Source organism: Vulpes lagopus, chromosome 11 (genome assembly GCF_018345385.1).
Source record: "Vulpes lagopus strain Blue_001 chromosome 11, ASM1834538v1, whole genome shotgun sequence".
NCBI lineage: Eukaryota > Metazoa > Chordata > Mammalia > Carnivora > Canidae > Vulpes > Vulpes lagopus.
In genome coordinates this window covers 100,670,356-100,691,546 of record NC_054834.1, presented here as the reverse complement: position 1 = coordinate 100,691,546, position 21,191 = coordinate 100,670,356, and the positions used below count along the sequence as shown (strand labels likewise).

At 36.4% G+C, this 21,191-nt stretch overlaps 1 protein-coding gene across 1 annotated transcript in view; it reads right to left on the bottom strand.

Annotated features, from left to right (window-relative positions):
- Positions 1-4,015: 4,015 nt before the first annotated feature.
- Positions 4,016-21,191, bottom strand: part of AGPS (alkylglycerone phosphate synthase) — a 132,104-nt gene continuing 114,928 nt past the window's right edge. Inside the window, exon 20 of the mRNA XM_041773901.1 lies at positions 4,016-9,413. Coding sequence (XP_041629835.1) covers positions 9,292-9,413 — 122 coding nt within the window. The 3' untranslated portion in view covers positions 4,016-9,291. The remainder of the gene's footprint in view (positions 9,414-21,191) is intronic.

Sequence of the window (21,191 nt, the reverse complement as noted above, 5' to 3'; positions counted from 1 at the left end):
GGAGAACTGTGGGGATAGGAGGTGGAGGGTCACTGGGCAGTGAAATCATAGATCACATTCTCTTCCTGCAGGGTGATATAGGAATACATAGGGATGGCCTCTCAAACCTCAGAAGAACATCTCAGATGGAATCCATATAGACCTGCCAGTGATAAGCTCGCCTACAGATTATAGCAATTTGTGATGCCCAAATAAATAAAATACTAGAAAATGTGAGATAAGAAAGGGTAGGTAAATGGCTTGAAGCAGAAGGTTTAAGGGAATAACTTTCTGACCCTCGTGTCCTATAATCTTTGCTTGGGCTTATTTCCACACTGGCACACAGAGGGTTAGCAGTGCTGGAAGTCTGTCCAGGTATCTAAACTACATAATTTTAAAAGGATAGTATCACCAAAGTGAAACCTTTCAACACCAGCATTTCTGAATATGTTTTTGTCTTAGGTTCTTTAGTCTTTTTCTTAGTGACTATAAGTGATCTAGAAACACCTGGGAGACTAGTTTCTTGACAGTGTTCTGACACACTAAGTAAACTCCTGGTGGAGCTGGTGGGAATTGCAGCTCATTATCTACCGTTCACTAACTGCCTCTTATTCTTTGTTGCCTTACCACTGGGACTAGAGTGACACTTGGGCTTTTTTGTATTCACTTATTGGGCTGTACCCACAGTATTACTTAAACAGAACACTTCATGAAGAGCCGGTAACTCTGGATTCTTGGTTGTCCAACCACAGAAGTACCATAACTGTAACCATCAGATTCTAAACTTAAACTTTCATTCTAGCTATAAGATATATATAACTTTTGCAGTGTAACTCAAATCCTTCAGCAGCAACTTTAATTCTTAAATCAGCAGTTTTAAGGAACTGTGTGACTTCCCATAAATGGGCTCTAATTACAATAGAACATTTCCTTAATCTTAATAGTTTCCAGTCTCTCTATGGAAAGATATATAACTTACAGAAACAGGTATTCTTACATTTTTAAGTGCAGCTCAAAGGAATACAGTATTAAAGTTATAAAAATGCAAATTAACTTCCTTTGTAAGTTTCATATTAAACCTATAGACACCAATATAAGACCTTCTGGATTAAACATTTACAGAGCAAGACAGCATTTGAGACAAAAGGCATCCTGTATTTTCTATGGTGTAAGGTCAAGAAGACAGTGGCTTCCATTTTGTAGCTTGAAAAGACTTCATTTCCTTACTTGTGCCCTTTAGTAGAGGGCAATGACCAATAATGTGCTTTAAAAGCAGAAATTTTGTATATATCATAGATACCCAGTACAAACAGCCTAGAGCAGTGAAGCTGCCAGCAGAGGCACTGGATTTAGTCATATCCCAACACCACCACTTGCCAGCTACTAAGTCGATGTTACTTGACTTCACTAAACTTCAGTTATTTTACCAGTAAAAAAAAAAAAAAAAAAGTGAGTGAGGATATCACTCATTTCTCAGGATTGTTGTAATAATCATTACCTCTGGTCTAGAGTTAAATCTCAGCACAGTGGCTAATAAACGATGAATTAAAAAGTAAATTATTAATGCAATAATCATTTCTAGGGTAGTATTCAGCAAAAATATCTAGACTTAATCAGAATCACTGAGACCAAGTCAGAAGGGACCTTAGAGATTTTCATTTTATGAAAGAAATTAGGTCCAAATAGAGTGACTTGTAGTTGGTAGAGAAAAATGGAGCACAAACAAAATTCCAGAATAGAACTCTTTCCATTGTGTTCCATTGTGTTCTTAGACTTTGGAACTTCATCCTCTCTTATTTTACAGTTTAGTGACAAAATTTTAATTTTTTTCATTAAGTGGCAAAGCAGGGACCAAAAACTCAGTGGTCCAGCTCAAAGCTGTGCTCTCAGCCACCGCTTTTTTTTTTTTTTTATAGGTTTTATTTATTTATGAGAGAGAGAGAGAGAAGCAGAGACACAGGCAGAGGGAGAAGCAGGCTCCTTGCAGGGAGCCCCATGTGGGACTCAATCCCAGCACCCTGGGATCATGCCCTGGGCTGAAGGCAGACACTCAACTGCTGAGCCACCTAGGCATCCCTAAAGTTTTAATTTTTAAGGACTATCTTCTCAGGTGTAATGTGGATACAATGAGGTATGAAAGATGTGACAGAACTATGTAAGAATGGATGTGAGAGGTTGTCCATGAGCCAATACTAGACCAAATCAACATCACATCAGAGAATGGGTTTGAGTATACTGAAAATGAGACATACCCCTGAGGCCAAACACAGGCAAAAATAGATGGGATGACACAAGGACCTCACTTGCCTTTCTGATGGGGTGGCACAGGAAACTTGAGCAAGCTTCGTCAAAGGATCTCAGTCTGGCAGCTTACAACGTTAAGTAAATTTATTGCATGTTTAATGTTTGTCTGAAATAATTTACTCACTGGGGGAAAAAAATGCCTATTTGTGGACAAAATGTAAAGTGGACAACAGCATGTCAAGTGGAAGAATAGCTGCCTGAGCCCTGAATGCTCTTTCATGGATGTGTTATTGGACAAACCGTTGTGTACTAGAGCTCTATGCCATTACTTGCAAGAGAGTCCAGACATATACATGTCTCACTTCTATTAGGACCCAAAACAGAACGGAAAAAAAATATTCTGGATGAGTCAAGATTCTAAAATTTTGAAACTCTAGAATTAAATCCAGCAAGATACAAATTTTAGTAAGGATAAATACAGGTAATGAGACTTTAAAAAAATCAGACTCCAGGGAGATGTGGCCAAAACAGCATATGCAGAAAAGACAAGCTTTGTTAAATTTAAATTCAGTGTGAGATGACAGTGGAATGTCCATAAAAAAAATGCATTCATTAGTGACTCCAATAAGGAAATCATTGGTACTATGGCACATTCAGGCCTAGACACCTCACTTCAATAACACCAAAGAGGGGATGCCTGGGTGGCTCAGCTGGTTGAACATCCAACTCTTGATTTCAGCTCAGGTCATCTCAAGGGTCATGGGATCCAGCTCCAATCAGTGTGGAACTGTCTGAGATACTCTCTCTGCCCCCTCCCCTGCTTGCTCTAGTGCATGTGCACTCTCTCTCTCTCTTAAAAATTTTTTTAAATTAAAATTTAAAAGTGAATTAAAATTTTGGGGCACCTGGTGGCACAGTCGATTAAGCACCAACTCTTGGTTTTGGCTCAGGTCATGATCTAAGGGTTGTGAGATTGAGCCCTGTGTCAGGCTGCTCAGAGTCTGCTTGGGACTCTTTCACCCTCTCTCTTTGCCTCTCCCCCACCTCGAAAATAAATAAATCTTAAAAGAAAAAAAAATCAGAAGCATATGTGTGAAGAGAGACTGGGATGGTGAAGGGTCTAGAACTCACAGGAGCAAAGGCTAACCGGAGAAGATGTGGGAGGATATGAGTTGCCTTTAAGCACTGGAAGAGCCTGTCTTCAATAGAGCAACTGGACAATTCTTTATGACTAAGAGACAAAGGTTACACCAATGAATAGAAGAGGAAGATGGGTTTCAGTCTAATAAGCAAAAACCTCTTAATACCTGAGGATTTCAAGTTGGAAAAGGCTTCCTGGAAAGGCAATAAATTCCCATTTGGTCACAGCAAATGTTCAGGAAAACTCATTATCTGTGGCCTGGGGTATACGGGAAATTAGACAATTATGTTTAGGAAAAGGTAAGATGAGAGGATTTCTAAGGTTCATTCAGTCTAAGCTTATATGAACCAAGGAAGAAAACTTTAATTAAGAGCTGAAGTCTTAGTGAGGTAAGTGATTATGTGAAATGTCCCAAGTTAGATTAAGCTCAACAGGCTTGATCCTCAGTCATTTCAGAGCCCAGAAAACTGCAACCTTCCCTCTAGTACAGCAGTCACGGGCAGGGACAAAATCAGTATCTGTGCACACATCCTTCACTAATAGGCTACTCATGGGTAGAGACTATATTTTATCCATTCTGTCAGTACAGCATGATGCTGCCAACAAAGCTTAAGTGAAATCAATATGAAATAAGCAACAATCTCCATAACAATGGTTTTGATATTGTTTTATTTCTTCCCAGCACATCTTAAAAATCACACATGGGCATTTGCTTATAGAACAGTACAGTATCAGAAAAGCAATCAAAGGCGAATCCAAACGCACACCGAAAGCACACACATAGACTATGTTTTGAGCCCTTGTAGAGAACAGTATGGCTCAGTCTGAACTCACAAGCTGTGCTGAAATCCCTCAGGAATTTCCCTTCCCGCTAACACAGCAACGTTTAAACTACAAATGTAAATTGTATGCATTAGTTACAGCAATAAAATGGCTTACATACAAGAGCTTACCCACATGTAGTTCCCAAAAGATTACTACAGTACTGGCAGGAATATGTACTGCCTTGGAGGAAGACTCGGGATAAGATATTATTCAAGTCAAGTTGTATCGGAGCCAAAGTATTTCACAGGCTTAGCAAAAAAGGACAAAAATTAAGAAATATAATCCACATATATTTCTCATAAGACTTATCATTGTCCAGGAACAGAAATACTCTTTATTCTGAAGGCACCATCACAGAAAAAAAGACTGACACACAATATAAGGACTAGAGCCCCCCCCACCCCCCACAGGCCCTGCGCTCCTCAGGGAGCTGTGTGAGCTAATATCCAAAAGCATGTAGTGGGTGTCTCAGGGACTGAGTGAATAGGCCACATCCACGAAGCCACATCTTAGGGCTACTAAGTTGGGACAGTAGGAATGAAAATCTAAGAATGAAAGTACATATAAATTCTATCAACTGAACGCATATATGCAGTACAGGTCCACAATATCATTAGTGAAACAGACTAGAATAGGTGATCCAAACCCACACTGTAGAAAGGATTTTCCATGTTTCTGAATAGAACTGCTTAATTCCTGACATACTCTTGAAGAGGACAAGCCCTGAACTACTAAACAATCCCAGTCTTTAAAGACTTATTTATCCTCTCCCTCTCATTTTAAACAATGGCTATTTCATGGAAAAAAAAAAAAAAATCCCAACAAGGCACTGTGAACTTTTGGGGATATTCTTTATGAGGCCCAAAAAAATAATTATTTATAGAAACTGTATACCAGTACAAGCATTTCATGTCCTTTATGGATAATGTGAACATGATTACCTTAAGGGTTAAACAACAGGTTTCACAGGGTGCTCATGTTGTTCATGAAAAACACTGCTAACAATAAGATGCCTGAAAACAGGTATACGTGTTGCTTAGAAATCCACACTATTTTTTTTTTCCTTCTCTCTCCCTTTTAGATTTGGAAGTTGAGTCTCTGAAAAATGTTCTTAATGATGCGTGATGTATTATTTTTCTTCCTTGTGGGGAAAAAAAAGTATAAAACAGTTTCCTTCAGGAACCAAAAAAGAAATCTTTTCATGTTCACAGAACTAAAGTTACTTTATTCTGTGATGGTTCTTTGGCTTGAGTGTTCAATATATCAGTGGTCCTTACTCACATTTGTTAAGGAATTGCTGTGGTTAAGAGCGCAGTGCTCATTCTCTGAGGATCTTCCTAGGTTCAAAGGAAATGCTTCAGGCTCAGAGGAGATAAACACCTCCTAGGAATATAACATTTATTTAAAAAATAATTAGAGTGATAAAATCTAACTAGCCATATTTTAAAGGGACTTGATTATGCTTCATTAATAAAATTATAAAATTTTGTTTTCAAATCGGCAGAAATATGAAGATGAAAAAATAAAAGAAAAACCCATATGCAAACAGAACAAAGAGCTTCCCACTCCCTTTGAAGAAAACAAAAGCTCTTAGACCTGGGTGCATTTTATTAATAATATAGGTTTCTATAACCTGTTGATGTTACAAATAGTTTTTACAAATTCCACACTAAAGACAAACACCGTGGTTTAGGAAGCAGAAAGCTGAGCAACTTATATCTTTCTTAGCAGACACTCGATTCAATATTTTTAAAAACTCTTACATTTTCTGTCCTTGATGCCTGTCTCAGTGTTTCTTAAAACGTAGAGACACTTTCCACAGCATTCCATTTTGGCTGCTTCAAGTGCCAGCCCATGCAGTTTGTGAATCAATCCATAATAAATAACCATTTGTATCCTACGTTTATATAAATAGATGCTCAACCAAACCCAGCCCCATGTGAACAGCTAAGTTTATACACTTCAGCTTGGACCTACAGGGCTTCTTTGATCAGCTATGGTTAAGAGTTGTAGCTATAAAAGAAAATGACAAAGAAAAATCTCTGGAGCCAGCATGCAGAAAGGCATTTTCAAAAATGTAAGCTAGGACTTAGCAGTTACTAAGAGAATATCCTGAAAAACAGGTTTCCTTGCAACCATCTGTATCTGACACAGGATACACACTGATGGAAGCTCATCCTTTATTGCGCTTTTGTTTTCCAAAATATGTCAACACAACTATGTGTACTAGAAGGCTTCCAGCTTCATAAATAACTCTTTAAATAATAGTACTGTAATATGTAAGCATTTAGGAAGTAAACTTCCAATCCTTCTGAAGAGAAAAGAATTCAATCCTCTTTCTTTGTGGTAAAATGCTGGGCACAATAAACACGTGGCTTCTACAATTCTTACTAAACTAAAAAAAAGCTCAAGTTACTCAGTATAAGATGAAATTCGCTTATGCACTGTATTTTGCACCAAACATTAAGGCAACAGTTTCTCTAAGGGTCAATAAAGCCTGTTCATATTGAGTCTTTAGTATTCAATGCCACTTCTCACTAGCAGCAAGTTCCTAGTCCCACTAAAACCTCAACCCAAATGTGACATTAACAAATACTAGAAATATGACTAACTTCAGAAAGACAAGTCAATGTTTATGCTGTACTAAAAACCAAATAGGTTATGAGCTTTTAAAATTTTAAACAAACTTATTCAAAGTGAGTTTAAAAGCCTCACATAAACAATGTACTCCAGGCTTTAACTTTTATGAAGCCATTTCCAGATATTTCAGAAATATGAGGCAAGGTTTAAGTGCTTCTGTGCATAATCAAGAACTCAGCTCTCCACAGAAACTAAGTACATGCCAAAGGTACCTCTCAGAAGCAAGTGTGAGAGAAAGTGGGGAAGAGGCTTTCTGATTTACTAAATCAGAGTGAAACAGCACAGCACTGATGAGTGTTCATGTGTTTCAAAATAATCCCTGTAGAAATGATTCCAACAACAGAATGTAGTCATCCCTATAAAATCAAGATTGGGAGTCCTGCATACATGGAAGAAGAAAAACAAAGACATAAATCACTAATTTCCGTAAGGTTCATGTAGAACAGTGAACACAACAATTTTCAGTTGTGACATTTATAGTTTCCTAATACCAAATACAGATTTCTGAGGTTGTTGAAATCTGAACTCCCTGGGAAAGAATGTTATAACAATCACGTGCAAAGGAATGGATCTTCTTATGAATCTGTAAATTTTATTTAAAAAATTACTCAGAAACATGTATACACTCCAGTGAGATACTAGTACTGTATTAAATTTTACATTTTGATCATCAGTTAGAGAAATTACCTTCATTAATAGATAGATGCATTTTATAAAGCTGAGATTTTTATAATTCTAGAGGCAAGTATAATTTCCTCATCAAGCATCCAACTATTTCAAATATTAAGGGCTTTTAAAGCTAAGATCTGCTGAAATTTTATAATTAAAAATAAATTACCAATGAAGAGAGGCAGCTTCTAACAAATATTTAGTTTTTGTTGTTAAACTGATATTTAATTTTGATTTGCTTACAGATTTTAAGTTTATTATTTTGAGGCCAATTTTATTAAAAATTGTTGATCATTTTGAAGTCTTAAAAATACCATTTTGTCAATTTAAATTTTCACTTTTCTGGTTAAGTATTCTTCAGATATAAAAGGTATCAAACTGCCCAAAAATACTTTGGAGCTGTTGCTACATAGACAGACAGTGTGTCCTTTTAAAGGATTGTCTGTATTTTGATTTACATTATCTGATCAAATATTAATTTTTAAAAAATTATCAAAAGTTAGGTATTGTATTAAGAAAAGAATCCATCCCAAAATGTGAATCATGAACCTTGACAGACAATGATTCAAAGTAATCATTTCACTTATTTTAATATCCAGGTTTGAATGTAAAAATGTTTGCTCAATGTGATTCATGTTTTTCCTATTATTTAAGAAATAGGATATTTCAAACTTTTGATTATGGTATGTGTATTAATCCATTTTTTCAAAATTTAGGTTAAACCAGTAATTCAAACAAGGTGTTAAATCAGTATTAAAAACGAAATGGAAACTTTACTTTTATTTGAAAATTTATCATGTTTGGGTTAATTAAAAAAAATTTGTCACTGAAACTTGAGGTTTTCAAATTCAATAGTTAAATGATAACTGTGTTTCATTAGCCAAACAATTCTTTGAACTGGAGACATTAAATGTAAGGAGTCTTCCTTCTTCTGCTCCTGTTGCAGCTGCTTCTGCATCTCAGCAACAAGAATGTGAAATCAGAAACATTAGGACTCTTAAGCTGAATAAAGGCATTCATTTCAAGGTTAACCTGTTCTTCACATACAATGAGTGATAAATCAGCTTTTCTCATAAAACATATGATGAAGGAACTAGGATATTACAAGAGGTTATCTCAGTTATACACATACAACTTATACCTCAGTAGAAACAGAAACATGGAGAACAAAAACATGTCCCCTAACAATAATTTTTAGACTGATTTAAGGTTCTATAACTATATACTAATTTCAAAGAAAAATGTAGGCCAAGCACCTCACAGAATCGAAGGTATCCTAAGTTAACAGGTTGCCTATATTCTTTCACGAGTATTCTCCTCAATGGCCTACTCACACTAGAATGCACTCTTAAAAAACATACATGTGTAATCACTCCTCAACGGAATCCTTCTCCAGATACCTGCTTCCCAGAAACGTCCTTTTAAAAAGAGGCTACATAAGCAGTGGATGACACCAAAATCCACCTTCATTACCAAGGGGAAGCATCAATATAGAACAGCTGGCAGCATCTTCCTCTGAAATAACAACTAGCAGCCTTGTGTTGCCTTGACTAAAATTTGAAATGATAACCAGTTGGCGGTAAACTGATACACCTACAATGAGAGAGATTTAGGAATACCATCTGTCAATCCATGGATGTAGAAATAAAACAAATACAGAATGAAACAACTTATTTTAAACCAACAAACAAATTTTGCTGAAATACAGTCCATGATATATTTGATTACTGGTATAACCATAGTTGAAGACTTTAAAAAAAAAAGTGACATTTTTCATAACAACAGTAATTGATTTATAAAAGGTTTTTGTTTCCAAAGATGTTATTGGGGTCCACATACTCCTTGACAGACTTCAGCATCCCAAAGCCGACATCAGAGATACTTTCCTTTAGCCACTGCTTCCGTAACTTGCCCACTGGAAAAACAAAATCAAAAATGCTTCAATATACACTATGAGGCTGGGAACCAATCAATCTTGTGACCATGAATGAACAAACACTGTGTGATAAATGCTTTTATTCAAAAATGAGAAATGTTTTGCTTTATTTGATTTATTGAGCCCACCAGACTATCAAGCTCATTAAGCCCAATGTATTCCCAGGGGAAGCCTGAGCTCCACAGTGTCTCCTTTCTCTGTAAACTATGAAACAGAGATGAAGGAAGCTTGGGCTGAGATGGGGGCCCACTTTACAAATAACAAGATGAGAAAAACATGCATTTCAAAAGAACCCACCCTCCTGTCTTAACTACCAAAACACACCAAAGGTCCAGAGAAAATGAAGTTAACTAAAGAAAACATCATCTCCAGATGAATTTGTTGGGAATATTATAGCAAATATGGCAGGATATATATCCATAAAATATTTTAAAGCTTAAAATAATTAGGAAAACTGAGCCTCTAATGTATTTAAGAAAAAAAAAAAACCTGGTTATGAAACTTTCATTTGCATTTTATTTTCATATTAATTTTAAATAAATTTACATGTTCCCAAGTAATGGTTATTTTCTCCCTATTGTTTTTGCAGAATTAGAAATTTTTTTAGGCATTAAATAAATCAAATACCTAATCCATTTTAAACTTAATCTTCTACCTTTATACCTTGTATAATGTTCCCCTCTCTGTTCTAGCTCTTGCTAATTTGAGAATAATGAAGTAATATAATGATCCACTGCATAAATTATCTTTTTAAGGGCACCCAAGGAAAAAACAACCTCTAAAGAGAAATTCTCAATTTTGATATCTTAACTTGCTTTGCATTAAGAAAAGCAAAGCAATATGCTAACTTATCTGTGGCAAATGAATAAATCTTTAATTTACAGATAGGCTTATTTGTGGTTAGTACTTTTCAAATATATTATTGTAATAATTGAATTCAAATGGTCATTTTCCACTAATGTTCATTAATGATCCAAAGTCATCAACAGTGATTTAATTGGCCAACCAAAATGGGAAACCTCCTTTCATTAAAGCATTCAGCCTGTCATTCTAAAATGCAATCTCATTTATCAGGCTGCGGTGATACACTGTAGCATCTGCCATTTGGAACCTTAAATACCATTTCAGGCTCAACTCAAACCATCTTTTGTGTCCAGTTCTCCAGGAAACCATCCAATTGTCATTAAAATTATAGCATGATATCCTTTTTTTTTTTAATTTTTTTTTAATTTTTTTTTTTTAATTTATTTATGATAGTCAAAGAGAGAGAGAGAGAGGCAGAGACACAGGCAGAGGGAGAAGCAGGCTCCATGCACCGGGAGCCCGATGTGGGATTCGATCCCGGGTCTTCAGGATCGCGCCCTGGGCCAAAGGCAGGCGCCAAACCGCTGCGCCACCCAGGGATCCCCAGCATGATATCCTTAACAAAATATTTCTGCTTGGCTTCTAGAGATAAAAAAGTTTGGTATTAAGATGGGGAAAATGAAAGGCAGCAGAAAAAAAAAATCTTGAATTCAAAAAGAAAAAAAAAAATGTTTAAAAGAGCTCTAAAACCAGAAGCCAAACAGCACAGATTCTTATTCACACGATCTCTCCCACCTAAAAGTTGTTCTACTTGGTCCTCCTCCTATGTCCCTAAGGGACAACTCACCACAATTTGTTAGCCTTGGTTTTCTCATCTTCAAAGGGACTGGAATCTATGAGGTCTTTCACCTCCCACAGCCTATGGCTTTAAGCACTCAAAAAAGTTGCAAATGAGTTATTTTCAGATTTGCTCCAAGAGATTAAAAAAAAAGCAACTACTTTGGGAGTGAGGAAGTCGATTATAAGCTACCCACGCTAAGGCAGCTCAGGAGAAAGGGGTGAAGAGCAGTCAGTGCTAGTCTCCACTGTTATCTGTAATATAGTTTCACTGAATGTGTCCTGTGGTTATGGATGTAATTGTCCTGAAAAGACTGCAAACAACTGCTCCAACAAGATGGAGCACATTAGGACCTCAGCAGGATGCCCAACAGCTAGCTTGTCTGCCTGGTTTTACACCTCTAGTAATAATGCAATTCCACAAGGAGCTGAACCATCGTCTGAGAAGCCACCCAACAGCCACTGCATATTTAATGAAGTTGCTCACCAAGCGCTGGAAAACAGAAGGTGCTTGGAGTGCATCATTAGTTCTGTCAGAAGGATAATTTACACATCTATCTTGTCAAATTTTCTATGGTTTATACTTTTACAATAATCAATCTAACATACATTTGATTAGTGAACTAGAAAGTAAAAAAAAAAAAAAAAGGCAGTACAGACAGAATGGCTGTGGCCCCTCTAAACATATTTAATGAAATAGTTTAACCCCTTGATTGCAGAGGTCTGTGAGCTTTCTCTGTCAGTGAGAACAGAATTTGAACTGAGGTCGGGAATCATGGCCTATATAATTTTTTTTTTTCATGGCCTATATAATTAAAGCAACTAGGAATCTTTCTAATTTTGCTTAACAATTTAAGTCAGCTACACTGTAGGATAAGTGTACAGACAGAAAACACAGTTTAAGTAAAAATGCTCGTTCATTTAAGATGATTACTGGGAACAGTCTTCATAAAATTCTCAAGAACTTTCTGTGGCTATCTTAGATGAATCAAAAATCAAAACAACATACCAAAGACCATAATCTCAAAGAGAGATCACACTTCAAAGTAGAAGCCTTTAATTCAAGAGCTAAACAACAACAATAATAATGCCCTTGGTACCATCCCTACTTGCACTGCTGAGGCAATCTGAACCTGGCTTGACGGTACTGGTCCAGATACATGCAACATACATGTGCACAAATATATAGTCGCGGCTTAAACATTCATAGAGCTCATTTCAGGAATGGAAGAAATGACACTCTGTCCTTTGTGTAACATGCCATATTGGACGAGGGGAGAATGGACAAGAATAGCAAATAACAGGTAGGCAAGGACTATTTCAGTATCCCTTATGTGTATAGTTATTCATGAAAAGGCATATGCACATTCTTACCACATGAAGTTTATGCTTCTTTCCATTGTGGGATATTCATGACTACTGACTCAACTAAATTCTTTTGACTTCTGATTTTCTAGAAGTATAAACCTAGTCTGAGAGCCAACACTAGAACTACAGAAAGCCAAGACAGGGATCTTGCACTCCACAATTCACAATTATTCTAAATATATGATGCCCAAAGTACTTATGTCAGGTTTTTAAGAGTCTTGGATATTTTTGAAAGATACAAAAAATACAGACCAGCTAGATGCTGAACATTATAAAAACTAATGGGAAAATTCTTTTCGCTTTTAAGTTCAAAGTGGAATTCACCTTTTTTTTTTTTTTTGAATTCACCTTTTTACAATTTAATATCTAATGATATATGTACAGATTGGGTAAGACAAGTATTTTATGTTATTCTACAATATGCAGTACATTTTTAAAAATTTACTTTTGGAACAGAGGAAACGGAAGCCTTTAGGGACAATCTTTGAAATCACATGTTCAACAGTCCTCTTTGGATGCTAACAGCTAGAAGAAAGAATGTATTTTGTGGTATGAATGACCAGACATGTATGGGGAGTACTAGGACACTGGGTGTGAAAAATGTGGACATGGTAGCCAGCCTAGTCACCAAAAATTATTTGGAACTACTCTTTGTGGTCTTAGGGTCTGGAGACTTAACAGGAGCTACCAAATAGTCCTGTTTTATTTATTTTTATTTTTACTTTTTTAAAAAAGATGTTATTTATTTATTCAAGAGAGATTCAGAGAGAGAGGCAGAGACAGACAGACGGAGAAACAGGCTCCCCAGGGGGAGCCTGATGTGGGTCTTGATCCCAGAACCCCGATCACACCCTGAGCCAAAGGCGTCTAGACACTCAACTGCTGAGCCACCTAGATGTCCCAAATAGTCCTGTTTTAAAAGGGAGAAATCTGGGGTCTGCTAGTTAGAATTCTTTTTAGCTAAATGGAAAACTTTTTGAATTATGAGTTTGATTATAAGGTTGCAAAGATTACATGCTTATTTAAAAAACAAATTATGAAAACAGACTGTACACTGAGAAGACTACTAAAGCTAAACTCAGAGGCAGAATTTAGCCAAAGCGAAAAGCACCTAACCATTATTAATATATAACAACTATATTTTGAAAGTTCTAGTTTGGACATCCTGGATATCACCTTAGCACTATTCTATAACTCAGATCTTAAAAAGGAAATCTAGACTTAGCTGCTTGTATGAGTGATCTGAACATTAACTTTGGATTTCAAGTTTCAATTAATCCAATCAAACTATAGGTGGATTATGTAAGGAATCAGTGCTAGAAGATGTGTTGGACCTAGCCCAACAACCCATGCCAGTTGAGGTTCTGGCCCCATAAAATTTGTTAGGTACTGACGAGAACAGAGAACACAGACAGTTTCCACTTTTTGAGGTGATCTGACTGCAATGATGCTTCTTTCAGAAGGAAGATTTCAACATGAAAAGAGAATATAGTCGTCCATGCATTTGTGCTATTCAGCACACTTTTGTGTGTGTACAGTTTTGGTAGAGGTACATGCTGAATGTTAGCTCACAGATCTCCAACTGAGCGTTGCTAATATTCAGGCTTTAAAGCATATGAGATGGGACTATGCCTATCCAAGAGTTTAATTTAGTGCTTTGTGGATACTTAAAGTCATGTTTCCATTTCTCTTACAGATATTTGACTTATTTTCTACTAATGAAACTTTCAATATTGAGATGACAAACTCACAGACACAACAGGCTTTTAAGAAAGCACTTAAAATCTAGTAAGATTTTTCTTTTAGCAAATATTTAAGATGTCAATTTTCTTCATGCTAAGATTTCATCTGTGCAGTTCACACAATAGCTCTAAGACCTTATTGATTCTTGAATAGGTTTTTAGAGATTATGAAATAGAATAAAAGTTTGAATTACTAGGGTGATAACAGATCACAGGAGATCTGTCTTCAGAACATAATCAAGTGCTAATTCTGCTACAATTTCCCCATAAGTGGCTTAACATATTTGAAATTTAAACCCAAGTTGTCAATTAATGCCTGTACAACAGAGTAAAAAGCAAGTGAATGGTGAAATAACAGGAGATAGATAAGGGCAGAAAAAGGTAGAAAACATCATATGCTCCCTGAGACTAGGGCCATGTTTTATTAATTTTTGTAGTCCATTATAGAACAGTATATGCCACATAATAATTCTGCTTATACTTGCCTTACATTTCCTATATTCTGACATTATTTCTTAGATATAATTAGAACTATTTTACAGTAGCTAAAACAAGAGGTAAGTCACAGAACCTAAAACTCTTTCCTTCAAATCTCTAGGATTCTTTGGACCCTACCTGTGGTTCCCACTGGGGGCAATTTTGCTCTCCAAGGTACATTTAGTAATGTCTAGAGACATTTTTGGCTGTCAAAACTGGGTTGATGTTACCAGCATCTAAAGGACAGAGAGACCAGGGATGCTGCTAAACACCTTAGAATGCATAGAACAGCCTCTAGAACAAAGATTTACTTGGCCCAAAATGTCAACAATGACCAGAGGAAGAAATCCTAGACTACGTGCTTCCAAGGGGCTCTTAGAGGCCAAACAATTTCCAGAAGTACGACATATTTTTGCTGCTCAACCAACTGGATTACTAGCAAACGGCTTACTCATTTGCAAGGTGAACTTGCTCTAAATTTGAGGCTACTGACCAAAATGAGAGAAATTCTGGAGAAAGTAGTAGACAGTAGTCACATCTGAGAACATCAACCATTGGTGACAAATGCTACTTTATTTTTTTTTTTAAGATTTTATTTATTTATTCATAGAGACAGAGAGAGAGAGAGAGAGAGGCAGAGACACAGGCAGAGGGAGAAGCAGGCATCATACAGAGAGCCCAATGCGGGACTCGTTCCAGGGTCCCCAGGATCATGCCCTGGGCTGCAGGCGGCACTAAACCGCTGCGCCACCAGGGCTGCCCAAATGCTACTTTATTTTGAAAGTTAACTCCTAAAACTTGAATTTAATATCCCTTAAAAAAACAAAACAAAACCAAACCTTGTAAGTCATTTTTCGGACCATTTTTCTAGCCAATGGGCCAATATATATACGTGAAATAAAGCTTCACAGCACAATTCAGTACCATTCTCTTATGACAGAAATGTTCTTTATCTGCACTATTTAGCACAGTAGCCCCAACCCACATGTGGATATCAGCACTGGATATGCGGCTAGTGCAAGTGAGGAAATGAATTTTTAATTTTAATTAATTTTTTTTTAAGACACAAATGTGAGGGAGGGGTAGAGGCAGAGGGAGAAAGAGAATCTTGAACAGGCTCCACATCTAGTGCAGAGCCCAACATGGGGCTCAATCTTACAACCTGAGATCATGACCTGAGCTGAAATCAAGAATCTGATGCTTAACAGACTAAGCCACACAGGTGCCTCTAATTTTAATTAATTTTAATTAATCAAAATTTAAATAGCCATAGGTAGCCTAGTGGCTTTTATATTAGACAACATAGAACAACATTAAAAAAATTTTTAACTAAGCTCACTTTTAATAGATTCATACCTGAAAATATCTATTAGGTTTTTTTTGTTATGCATTTTTAAAAATTTAAAATCAACTTAATAACATACAGTGTATTATTAGTTTCAGAATAGAGTTTAGTGATTTGTCAGTTGCATATAACACCTAGTGCTCATTACATCAAGTGCCCTCCTTAATGCCCATCACCCCGTTACAACATACCCCCACCCAGCTCCCCTCCAGCAACCCTCAGTCTGCTTCCTAAAGAGGAGTCTTTTACGGTTTCTCTCCCTCTCTGATTTCATCTTATTTTATTTTTCCCTGTCTTCCTCTATTTTCATCTATTTTGTTTCTTAAATTCCACAGATGAGTGAAGTCATATGATATTAGTCTTTCTCTGATTTATTTCATTTAGCATACTACCCTCTAATTCCATCTGCATCGTTGCAAATACATTCCATTTTTTTGATGGCTGTATTCCATTGTACATTCCACTTATTCCGTTGTATATATTACAACATGTTCTTTATCCATTCATCTGTCGATGGAGATGTGGGCTATTTCCATAGTTTGGCTATTGTGGACATTGCTGCTATAGACATTGGCATACAGCTGCCACTTCGGATCACTACATTTGTATCCTTTGGGTAAACACCTAGTAGTGCAATTGCTGGGTCATAGGGTAGCTCTATTTGCAACTTTTTGAGTAACCTCCATACCGTTTTCCAGAGTAGATGCACCAGTTTGCATTCCCGCCAACAGCGTAAGAGGGTTCCCCTCTCTCAGCATCCTCATCAACATCTGTTGTGTCCGGAGTTGTTAATTTTAGCCATTTTGACTGGTGTGGGGTGGTATCTTATTTGATTTGTATATCCCTGATGCTGAGTGATATTAATGATTTTGAAAATATCTATTAGGGTGAACTGGTACAGCCACTGTGAAAAACTGTGTGGAGGTTCCTCAAAGAGTTAAAAAAAAATAGAGCTACCCTATGACCCAGCAATTGCACTCCTGGGTATTTACCCCAAAGATACAGTGAAACACCGGGACACCTGCACCCCAATGTTTATAGCAGCGTCCACAATAGCCAAACTGTGGAAGGAGCCTCAATGCCCATCGACAGATGAATGGATAAAGAATATGTGGTCTATATATACAATGGAATATTACCCAACCATTAGAAAGGACGAATACCCACCATTTGGTTCAACGTAGATGGAACTGGAGGGTATTATGCTGAGTGAAGTAAGTCAATTGGAGAAGGACAATCATTATATGGTTTCACTCATATGGGGAATATAAGAAATAATGAAAGGGATTATGGTGGAAAGGAGGGAAAATGAGTGGGAAAAATTAGAGAGGGTGACAAAACATGAGAGACTCCTAACTCTGGGAAATGAACAAGGGGTAATGGAAGGGGAGGTGGGCAGAGGGATGGGGTGACTGGGTGATGGGCACTGAGGAAGGCACTTGATGGGATGAGCACTGGGTGTTATACTATATATTGGCAAATCGAACTTCAATATATATATATATATTAAAAAAAGAAAGAAAATATCTATTAGGATTAACTATTTGCTAATCACATGAAATTACAAAAGTTAATTATTCTCTAACAATCTAATAATGTAGTACAGGCATTCTCAGACTAACAAACATCTTACTTAGAAGAGTGTGGGACATAAAATTGCTGGGAAGAAAGCTCTCTTTAGAGGTCCAAAGAAAAGTATTAGTATCTAAGCCACCTGTTCTATGATGGTGATCCAACTGAAGGTGTAAGCTACAACAGGTAGCTTCTGTAATTGCATAAGTGGAAAGACACAGGGATCAATACATTCTTAACAGATTTTCTGTCAATTCTCAAATCTGTATCTTGGGTGCCCGGGTGGCTCAGGTCATGATCTCAAGATCCTACACTGGGCTCCCTGCTCAGTGGGGAGTCTGCTTCTCCCTCTCCCTCTGCTTCTCCCCCATCCCCCACTCATGCTCTAATAAGTAAAAAAAAAAATTAATAAAAAATTTGTTTATCCTATGCTACAGCTGTAATAATTAAATGTTCAGTGAAATTATGGGTTAATTGGCTTTTACAGTCCAATCTTGAAATCTATTTACAGCATTACATCAGTGGAAAAATATTATAATCAAATAATAAGTTTTGTGAGAAGAAGCCAGTCACAAAAAAGAAACCAACGGGAAAAAAAATTAAAGGACAAAACAAACTATCTGCTATATTATGGTAATCTGATATTCAATACTGGAAAGACTAGACTCATCTGGTAGGCACCTAAAGATCAAAATTACAACCAGGATATTGACATTGATATAGTCAAGATACAGAACAATTCCATCACCACAAGGATCCCCTGTGTTGCCTGTTTTAGTCACCCCTTCCCACAACTGACTCCTGGAAATTGATTTGCTCTCTATTTCTGTAATTCTGTCATTTCAAAAATGTCATAGAAATAGAATTACACTGTATGTAGTCTTTTGAGATTGGCTTTCTTTTTCTCATCATAATTCCCTGGAGAGTCATCCAAGTTGTTGCATGCACTAATAGTTGGTTCCTTCTTGTTGCTGAGGAGTTGTCCATGATATGGATGTACCAGCCATTAGTTGAAGGACATCTAAGCTGTTTCCAGTTTGGGGCTATTCTGGGTAAAGCTGCTCTGAATATTCATCCACACAGGTTTTTGTACAAACCTAAGTTTTCAATTCTCTGGTATTCAATTCTCTGGTATACATAAGAGTATAGTTGTTGGGTTGAATGGTAGTTTGCATGTTTGATTTTATAAAAAACTGCCAAAGTATCTACAGAGTAGCTATACCACTTTGCATTTCTCTCAGCAATGTATTATTTGTCTAGTTTCTTCATATCCTTACCAGCATTTGATATTACCACTATTTTTTAATTTTAGCTTTCTGATAGGTATATAGTGATTACCCTTGTGGTTTTAATTTGCATTTTCTTAATAGCTAAGGATACTGAACCTCTTTCCTTTTTTTTTTTTCAGGGGTAATACAGAATTTATTGAATTAGATTTTTCTATTTACAACTGAGATCTGAACCTCTTTCCATGTGATTATTTACCATTTGTATATCCTCTTCAGTGAAATAATTCTTCATATCTTTTGCCCACTTTCTAATTGGATTGTTTGCATCTTACTCTTGAGTTTGGTAATTCTTTACATATTATAGGTATAGGCCTTTTGTTGGACATGGACATGTAGTTTACACGTTTCTACTACTCTGTAGCTTATCTTTTCACCCACTTATCAGAATCCTTCATGGAGCAAACATTTTTAATTTTGATGGGATCCAATTTATCAACTTTTCCTTTAAGGGACTGTACTTTTGGTGATCAGCCTAAGAACTCTTTGCCTAACTCTAGACTCTGAAGATTTTTTCCTGTTTTCTTCTAAAAGTTTTATTATTTTGTACTCTACATTTAAGTCCATTATCTATTTTGAGTTAAGTTTGGTATAAGATCCTGAAATTTAGGTCAAGGTTCTTTTCATTTTTTTTGCCTATGGATGTCCACTTACTATAGCACCATTTGTTGAAAAATTATATACTTCCTCCACTGGATTGTTTCTGTATTGTTGTCAAAATCAGTTGGACATACTTGTGGGGGTGGTTTTCTATTCTGTTCCATTGACCGATGTCTCCCTCTCTCTCTTCCAACAGCAGAGTCCTGACTACTAGAGCCATAAGTCTTGAAATCAAGTACATAGGTTCCTATGACTTTAGTCTTTCTTTTCATAATTGTTTCAGTTATCTAGTTCCTTTGTCTTACCATATAAATTTTAGAATAATCTTTTCTATGTCTACTAAAAAGTTTGCTGAAAAACTTTTTTTTAAGATTTTATTTATTTATTTACTTGAGTTAGATAGTGAGAACGAGAGCAACTGTAGAAGCACAACCGAGAGGGAAGGGCAGAAGAAGACGGAGAAGCAGACTCCTCACTGAGCCCAGCGTTGGGCTCCATCTCAGGGCTCTGGGATCATGACCTGAGTGGAAGGCAGACCTTAACCATCTGAGCCACCCAGGCACCCCAAATTTTGCTGAAATTTTAACATGAATTGCATTAAACACATAAATCAATCTAGAAGGAAATGATCGTCTTTGCTATGTCTAGTTTTCTACCAATCCATGAACACTGTCTCTCATTTAGGACTTCTTTAATATTTTTCATCAACATGCTATAATTCTCAGACTACAGACCCTGTATATATTTTGCTAGATTTATGCCTAAGTGTTAAATTTATGTTCACTTCATTTTCTTTGAAGCAACTGGAAATGGTATTGTATTTTAAATTCCAGTTTCTACATGTTTGTTAATATTAGAAATGTGATTGATTTTTGTGTGTGCTCTTAAATTCTGCAATCCTGCTGGTCTTGTTTTTATAGATTCTATGGGATTGTCTACATAGAAAATCATGGCATCTATTAAAGCAAGAATTTTCTTTCTTTCTTTCCAACATATATGTCTTTTATTTCAGACTATGGCTTTAACAAACAGCTTCAAAATCAATCTTTTGCTCATTCTTTTGAGTACTCTCTCTTTACTTTTAAAGTTTTTGATACAAGTGGGTTCTGTTAAGGACACAAAAAAATAAAAAGCCCAAACAAACCTTGGAGCAGCTGCCTCACAATTATTCTCTGAACAATAGGAAATAATTTTGGTTAGGTAAAGACACCAATATTTAAATTAAGACTGGTTTTATTTAATCAAAGAACTGTACTTCCTGACAAGGACTTAGGTATAATTTTAGCCAATGAGCAACTTAAAAACTTAAGTCATAAATTGAAATTAAGTACATGGCTGATACAAACTCTTTAAACTGACCAGCTTGTCAGTTACAAAAACAAGCACTATGAAGATTAAGTTAAACAGGCTTTATATTTCCTATAGCCTCCAGTTCCAGACTACATCTGTTTTCTTTGATACACAAAACCAGAGTTAAAATAGCTCCATTTATCACCGCATGATTGTAGGCAGACAAACCAGCCTGTCTGTTTCCAGATAGTGAAAGCAACTGTTATTAATCACAATTACAGGCCAAACCCTCTAAGAGAAATTGCATCAATATTCTCCCAGCCCCCAGCCCTTCTACTCTCACAATCAAAACTGGTACTGAGAATGTCATGACACTGCCTGAAGGTCAGTAAATACAGATGTCACTATGAGGTCAACTTGAGTTTTAAGTTCAGGA